The sequence below is a fragment of the Ischnura elegans genome, chromosome 1 (assembly GCF_921293095.1).
Source record: "Ischnura elegans chromosome 1, ioIscEleg1.1, whole genome shotgun sequence".
NCBI classification, from domain to species: domain Eukaryota; kingdom Metazoa; phylum Arthropoda; class Insecta; order Odonata; family Coenagrionidae; genus Ischnura; species Ischnura elegans.
In genome coordinates, this window is record NC_060246.1 from 78,040,141 (window position 1) to 78,048,736 (window position 8,596).

General features: G+C 43.2%; 1 protein-coding gene across 1 annotated transcript; it reads right to left on the reverse strand.

Annotated features, from left to right (window-relative positions):
• Window positions 1-3,451: 3,451 nt before the first annotated feature.
• On the reverse strand, window positions 3,452-5,866 carry LOC124154968. Its single transcript, XM_046528748.1, has one exon. It carries the CDS (start codon window positions 5,864-5,866, stop codon window positions 3,452-3,454), a length of 2,415 nt encoding a protein of 804 aa, XP_046384704.1.
• Window positions 5,867-8,596: the final 2,730 nt, after the last annotated feature.

Consider the following 8,596-nt stretch of genomic DNA (forward strand, 5'->3'; position numbering starts at 1 on the left):
CCATGACTAGACATAGAGCTGTTACTAGGGAGCGTGAGGTAGAACTCTTCAGACATCATAACTTCTTTATCGATGACGCTGGAATCCACGAGTTGAATTTGGTGGGATATCCTCTCCACTTGACAAGCGCCTCTTTTCTGATCCCTCTCCCCCTCGTTTGAAGTACTTTATCTATTTTGAATGTCCTCGATTTAGAGAGAATAATTTTTTGTAATTCGGGTTCATAAAAAGTACCTTCGATTATTTCGCCTTCTAAATCTCTTAACTCGTAAACTGGCGGCCGCCTCTTAATAACTCTCTCAACTATAAATATTTCTTCACTCCAATTCGATTCGTATCCTTTCCGAAATGACACCTTCTCTCTACTTATTCTCACTCTGTCTCCAACTTTCAGGCGCGCTCTTACGCTCTTCTTCTTCACAGCGCCGTGGACATTATTCCACACTTGAAGAATATTATTCTCGGTAACGTCCGCTGGAGCCATCTTGATTGTAGAGTGAATGGATTTATTGTACGCGTCTACGATCTTCTGAAGGACTTCAACGTATCTCTTGGTGTTGTACATCGTAAAATATCGCCACATCCGAGATTTAAGAGTTCTATTTAGGCGTTCAACTATCGATGATTTGGTGTCCGGATTATTAGAATGGTAATAACCAATCGAATTCTTTTTTAAAAAGTCCTGAAATGTTTTGTTTAAAAATTCGCTGCCCTTATCGGTCATGAGTTTGAGAGGTTTTCGTTTCGTTGATTTCAATATTCGATAAAAACCCTCTGTCACATTTGCGCCTGTCTTTGAGCGCAGAGGGACCGCCCATGAAAAGCGACTAAATACATCGATCACAGTGAGAATATAATTGAATCCATCGTTCTGCTTTCTTATATGCTTCATATCATTTAAATCCGCCTGCCACAGATCGTCCATATTGTCGACAATATATCTATTTCTTTGAAACTTTCGTTTTAAGGGCTTATGAAGCGTGTATGCATCTTGTTTCTGAAGCCATATTCTGACGTCTTTCCTTGACAAAGTAGGTGGTGCAGCTTTCCACAGCTTCTCTGCTCCGGAATATGACGCAGGATGCGCAGGGTCGTAATAAATATTTCGAAGTATCGAATCCACAGACTTCTTCATTTTTTAAAGCGATATGGAGTCCAGCGCTGAATGATCGTCTCCTTAGCGGAGGATGAACTCTTTGGTGAACTCTGAGTCCTCCGACGCATAAATGGCAGCCTTTCTACGTTACGTTCTCTCACCTTCGGTGTGTGGCTCTGAATGATTTGAAGTCGCGGGCGATTCCCTATATATTCCATTGGCGTGTTTATTTCCGATAATAATGACGCGAAGGAAGCGATACCGATAGGGTTTGAATTTTTCCTCTCTCTCATTATATCTCCAACTAGATCTATGATATTGGACCCTGGAATAACGCCACCATTGATGGTAACCGTTCCATCAGAGCTCCAGCTGATTTTATCTGACAACGAGATTCTGTTCACGAGAAGCTCAGCCCTTTTCCTGTATTTCAGTGGTACTGAATTAATAATTTCAGACCGTAGGGGAATGCGTCTCTCCTCTCCTGCAGCGACAGAACTTTCATCGTCCACGTTGCGTTCCTTTTCCATTATAGGTAGACCTAATGGTTTCCTTTCCTCTCCCGCAAAGTGTAGAAAACGATGGAGACATTGTTTATATAACTTCCATTTTTCACTGTCTGATTGCATGGGTGCGCGTAAAATTCTCTCCATCTCGTCATCTAGGGCCGAGAGGACTTGGCCGCTGTTGGTCATCGGAACGGTTGGGTTATTCATGCGATGCAAAGTTTCATGAGGAACAAGCACCATTTTCTTAGCGTGATCCATTACTTATAAGGCTGGAAATGACACCAGTTATAACTGGTAAGAGTAGTGGTAAAATAAAACCTCCCGATTGCACAATTAATTTCTTCTTTTTCTGCCAACAGCCTTTTCCCGTTGCGAGTTTACGCAGTAAAGCTTTGTGTCTCGCTAATCGCTTTTTCTGTGCAGCAGTCAAATCCACTCTCCCTTTCAGCGTGTTATCAACAATTTCACATATGGTTCTGGTGAGCCCAGGGTCCGCCGTTTTGAGAATTGCTGCGCGTATCGAAGGTTTACAGCGTGCAATGAAGCTCAGAATATCGATGTGTTTAGCTATCCTCTGCTTCATGGTGACTAAAACATTGACCAAGTGTCTGTTTCTATTTATTACCATTCCAGCGACGAGTCGTTCGATTTCATTTCCTCGGTTGGTAGAAATAATGATGTGCATCGTCCGGAAATATTTTGGCACGAAATCGAAATGCATCGGGTGTGGATTGCTTTAAATCGATGAATAAATATCCATGAGCTTCTTGCGCTGCATCGTCATACGCGTCTTGCAAAAATCTGATGTCTCTCGGATAAATCTGCCGTGCGAGGCTCAAAATCTGACTCCTATCCCTAGGATTTTTAAAGTATACAACGTAGTGGGTATTGAGTGATATATCTCTAGCTCCCTTTCCCTGATGAAACAGATTCTGAGTCAGGTGGATAATACTTATATTTCTGTGGTGGCTTCCCCTTGAGAATAAATCTACCACGACTCTATCGCTACTTTCCATCATTAAATCGTCTAGGATCATTAATTTAGCGCCGCTTGACGGCTGAATACTCTTCATATCTGGTAGTCCTTCATGAAAAGTGACACCCAAAGGTTTTAAAGACTCGTAAGAAGGCTGCCATTCTGCATAACACCAGATTATGTCGGAAAACGACACGTCAAACATATCCTTTTGAAGTGTTATCAGCTTACTTGTAAAACAAGTCTTACCACATGAGGAAGGGCCTGCAACTAACGCGCAGAAAGGATGCTTCAGCCTTAGATCCATCTTAGAGATTAAGCAATTCTAGGTTGGGTTTACGCTTATATTGGATAACAAACCACATCACTACGCTACTTGGTCTCGACACATGCATTTGATAAAAGAAGGACTACTCTTTGTTGAATTCCCATGGTAGGAGTTCTTAAGCCCATCCACCACGTCAAGGTGATAGTCCATCGGAGGGAAAAATGATAAAATAATAGAAGAAGTATACAAATAAAAATTGAAAGTAATATTCTTAAGTAAATCGAAATTAAAATACAGAGGTATTTTTAAATAATAAAAAATAATAGAAGTATACAAATAAAAAAAAAAGGGAAATAATATTCTTGATTAAACTGAATTAAAATAAAGAAATATTTTGAGAGAGAAAGATGAAGTGAAATAAAAATGTGTTATTCAAAAGAGATGCACAATTTCAGTTTAAGTAAAGAGAAGCTATTTACGAGAAATAAAGATAAATGAAAAATAAGAATGCATATTGGAGAGTGAAACTTAAAGGAAAATGAAAAGAAATAGTGAGGTTACTGATAATATAGAAAAGAATGAGAAGTTGTAGGCAGACAGCTTCAATCTCCTCTTCTTCGTTTAAACCCATAAGGAAGCGTACAAAAATCTTCGGTCCTTTTCCTCTTTGTGTAGACAACTCGGAACAGCTTCGTCTCAGTCCTCGTCGCAATGTCATGGTTCTTCAGGCGATAGATACGGTGGTTGTATGTTAATCTCCGCCCCGGAGCATCTTCAAGAACCATCTTTTTCAGCGCATCAAAGCACACATTTTGGTCGTTTGATACGTTTATAGTGATGCCTCTCACTTTGCAGACTTTTTTCTCGAAAGTTGGAGAACATTTCGAGCGCACCACATATGCATAGTTCTTTGGTCCACCAGACACAAATTCAGAGATGAAACACCCTTCTCCCAGGGGTGCGATCTCGTCAGTCATATCACCCAAATAGTCGCCAATCGGCGGTGCCCATTCCCCGGGTTTTTGTGTGTAGATGCAGCTGTCTGTGTCGTGATAAATCGTGCGTCTATTCAGATGCTCAAGATACTTGTACAGCTCGAGCCTAGCATGAGCAGTTGTGTAGCACGCCAATACAATATTACCGCTAGGTGTGGCGCTAACTGCATCGGCGGCCTCTTCCCAGTGCACATATAACATTTCATCATTTATTTCCACTGTCCGATGCACTTCGACCGTGGGACTCGATAGCATTGTGTATAACTCGTCCAATTTTTTTACTACACTTGTCTGAGCCAGGTTCTCACGCTGCCCAAACTTGCCCCAGAAACTGTTGAGCATGAGTTTTGCTAAAGATCGTTTTCCAGCGTTGAACTCCACATTCTTCTTCTCCAGACACACACCCTCTCTCTCGAGAAATAATTTTAAGTATCTCTCTTTCTCATCCTCGGAATTGCACCAACTAGGCCACCCACTAGCCTCTTGCTTAACTTTCAAAAAGTTATTTATGTAGCCCGAAAAAAGACCTCCCTCCCTCGTTTCCCTGGAATACTCTGTAATATCATCATAGTGCCAAGCTTCATGTATCTTCAGCACCTTATATCCCAGAGACACCGCCTTTTTTACCTCGTTGGTAACCCATGTCCCCATTAGCTTTCTTTCTTCTTGCGTGTGACAGCATGCCCCCTGATTTTCAACTAGCGCACATTTACGGCAAAGCGGAAAGAATAATTTTCCATTGGCCTTCATTGGCAATACTGGCAAGTAGAGGTCGGTAGGGGGAAGAACATCACAGCGCACCAATCCTTCAATCTCTTCGAGGGGAGGACAATCTTCGCCCACGTATATCACTGGATGCCCTAGAGGATATGCCTTGTACTTATTCACATAAGGATATAGTGAGCAGATGTCTATGTATTTTATTTCTTCCCCCTCCGACTCATTGGCCCGATGATAGAGTTTTATCGCGTTTGTCCGCCCTCCGTAGAAAGCGTCCCGGGGGTTTAGAGGACTTTTTTCGCACAACGGATGCTCCCTCAAGTACTCATGCAACTCGCTGTCTCTCTCTACCTCCCTATCGAACTCGCATTCCCACTTTTGGATTACCCTGTAGCCCCTTTGGGTAAAAAAATCCAATTTTCTCTCAGTCGTCTCGAACCTCGACTGCATGGTTTCTTGAGAGTTTTTATGAATGAGCTCATGTCTATTTGGAAAGCAGTTGGGGCAGCCGTGGTAAAAGCACCCGTTAAATTCGAAAATTATCTTCGAATCAGGGGTTTGCAAGTACCCGTCAACCTTCTTCCCCTCCCTTCTCACTTCTCTTCCATTTGCAGCGTGCTGTATCACTTGACCGCGACTTCGCTCCTCAGACAAAAGCCACTTAATGGCCTTTTGGGATTGAATGTCTGCCCATCTGTATCCTCTTGGAGGTATAATGGCTATCTCATTAGCTTTCAAGTATTTTTTCTTAAAAACGCACATACAAGCGCTGGCAATGGTCAGCGCCTCTCTGAAGGGATCCGTCTCGTTTAGGCTCAGAAAATCCTGCCTGAATTTTGTACAGGCTATACGAAGAATATTCACGTCTTGCACACAATACTTCACGATCTCCTCGTCCATTTTGAACACGTAATTGCTTTCCGTCATCTCTCTGTGCCAACTTAGAAAAATTTCTGCATCCTTCCTCGTCATCTGTTCCACACCGTAGTCAGCAGGTGGCGGCATAGATCCCTCGTATCTACTATTAGCATTCTTGTTAAACAGATGCGGGAAGTATCCTTTCGCTAGGGAGCTATCCAGTCCCAGCGTCTGCGGAAGTTTTGACAAAGGCATCGGAAGAAAATTGAGCGAGTCGATGAATTTAACCCCCTCATATTCCACAGATATCAATTTGGCCCCTGTAGAAATTATCTTCGGCTGCCAGTTCATTTTCTCCACCATTGCCTTTATGATGAAGTGGCTGTCGTAACCTTTGGCGTAATGTGCCACGCAAATTATCTCCTTAAAACCCCTACTCCTCATGACCACTACGGATTTTAAAAAGTCTAGGACTGGTTCCGAGTCGCGAAATACCTCCTGTCTTTCTCCACATTGAGTGCAAGCTTGCATAGATACATCATTAATGCACTCACCACAACATTTTTGTGCGACAAGGAGGTTAGGGGTATGGAGAAATTGTCCAGTTCTTTCAGGGAGAGGTGTGTCCTGTCTACACTCTATGTCATAAAAAATAAATAGAAACTTTGTCGCTGGCTTGTTTTGTTTCACCTTTGGCAACATGTAGCATTTTCTATCAGACACATGCCTACTCTTACACGTCTGGCAATAGACTTCGTCACAAACGTGCATCGATTTCGCGTGTTCCAAACTGTACACTCTTTGACAGTTCACACAATATTTTAAGACGTCGCACGGCGCCTTTCCTCTACCCCTCCTCTCTAAATGTTGCGTGAAACATCTTACTCCATAAAAGTTTCTGTTGCACACTTCACAAGTCACATTTGGCTCGCAAATATCGCATGGCGGCGATCTCATGCACCTGGAGCACTCTGATGCACATTTATGCTCGTAGAGGTGAGAAAAGCCTACCCGACAAGGCCTGCAGTAATAATCGTAACTAAAGGCCCCTTTTAGGGACACAATATAGTTGAAATGTTTATCCCCATAAATTAAGTCGATGTGTCTCCTTGCACTCCCATCTTCTGCCGGAGTTGATGGTCCTTCGAAGAGAACTTCTTTTCCCCTACGGTCCCCAAAAACTGTTAAACTGTATGACGGAAGGTGGTCTTGGAAGGATTTGAGATGCTCTAAACCACCGCCATTATTTAAATTTACCCCTGAAACTTCACACAGCTCTTCAGCCCTCTGCGTTTGTAAGCCACCACCTCTCTTCATTGCTTTATAAATTTTGTCGGTGTCTTCATGACGTGAAATCCCCACACATATAGCCCTAGCCAAGCAGAGGTTATCCCTATTGGAAATGACAACAATTGATTTCTTCGATTCGCAAAAGTCTTGGAAAGAACAGAGGCGATTTTTTAGGCGGCTCCCTCCGACAGGCATCTCGACATAGGTAAATGTTACATGCAGTATCCCGTTTAACAGAAAAGTCTCGTTGGACTGAATAACTTTTTCGATTCTTCCACAAATCACCTCGGCACTAAACTGATCAACTCGTCGATAGGAAATGTTAATCGGTTTTCCGGGATTTTCAGAGGTGTATATGGACATTCCCGCCTTACTGTTTGGAGGGATTCCTTCGGTCAACTCACTGATTAGCGCATCTAGTGATGCTTGAAACCATGCAAAGGGATCCATACCTTCGGGAGTTGGGCGCAAAACGCAAGAAATCTCCCGCCCGTTCAAGCGGAATTTTTTCAAACAACTTCGGTTCTCGGAAAGTATAGTGAAAAATATATTTTCGGGATCACCACCACCCTCTTGTGCTCCCCGCTGAGGTTCAACAGATGATTCCGCCGGCCCGTTTTCTTCGGGAGAACAATCCGCGCTCAATTCATCCATCACGTTAGATGTCAGAGCGTCTGATGAGCTGGGCTGTATACGCGGTCTATTTAACTCATTTGAGAGTGTGGAACTACTCCCCTGATCTTCGCGGGGGGTATTATCAGAGCTGGTGGCGCCACAGAACAATTCTCCTGTTAAAAAAGGAGGCGTTTCATGGTGAAGGGGAAGGAATGAATTTTCTAAAGACTCTAGCGCTTGGGAGTCGATATTAAAAGGAGTTTCTTCGAATCCAGGTGGAACGTGAGGAGAGAAAACATCCAATCCATGAAATTTATCCAAGTCGCTAGAGTGAGCAATATTTTCCTGTTGGTCAGAATTCTCTCTTTCAAACTCTGAAGGTGGACGAGTTGTATTTGAAGAGCTTGATGAGCTAGAGGTGGAGTTGATGTTCGGCATTGACGATGTAGAGAATCCATCGTCCGCAACCGGTAAGACAGAATCTGATGGCGGAGACACTGATTGATTAATCTCTTCTGCTGCTTGCGATTTCATCAAAAAGTCCACAAATCCACGATCAAGCGTGGGAAAAGGAGAGGCATTGCCTGGTGAAGCAGGTAACACCTGATGAGTCTCATTTTCCGTGTTTGAAAAATTAGGTGGGACGTTTAATGCCTTAGGGGCAACTGCAGTCGAAGCGGTCTGAGCTTTCTTCACATCTTGAATTATATTAATCAGATCGTCTACTCCCACTTCCTCCCCAAGCACAACCCTACGGTGCACCAAACCGTTCAAGGCACTGTTCAGAAGAGTTAAGTCTGTAAACGCTCCCGAACGATGGGCGCGAATTATTTCAGCGGCCGGCACGAATTCAAAAATTTTATCCATGATAATGATAATGATTTATTAACTCACTTCTTTTCCTGGCGATTCTGATGCGTTCCCCTCTGTAGATTCTGTTTTCAATTGGCTGCAACGTGTAGTCCCCACGAAAAGGTTGACAGCGCGGCGACTTCTCACTCTGGACCGACGTGTGATAAACTGGATAGCGAAATGTAAAGACAGTCGACACACTGACTACACCGCGACTTCTCACTCAGGATCGACGTGTGATAAGCAGGATAGCAAAGTGTATAGACAACCGACACACGTAGCACACAGCAACTCTGGCCTCTAGACGCAACCACGAGACAAACAAGCGATAGAGCTCTACTCTCAGCCCTTTTAAGGGTATGAACTGGCATACCCCCACTCAAAAAAAAAAAATAAATAAATAAAAGGGGGTGAGTT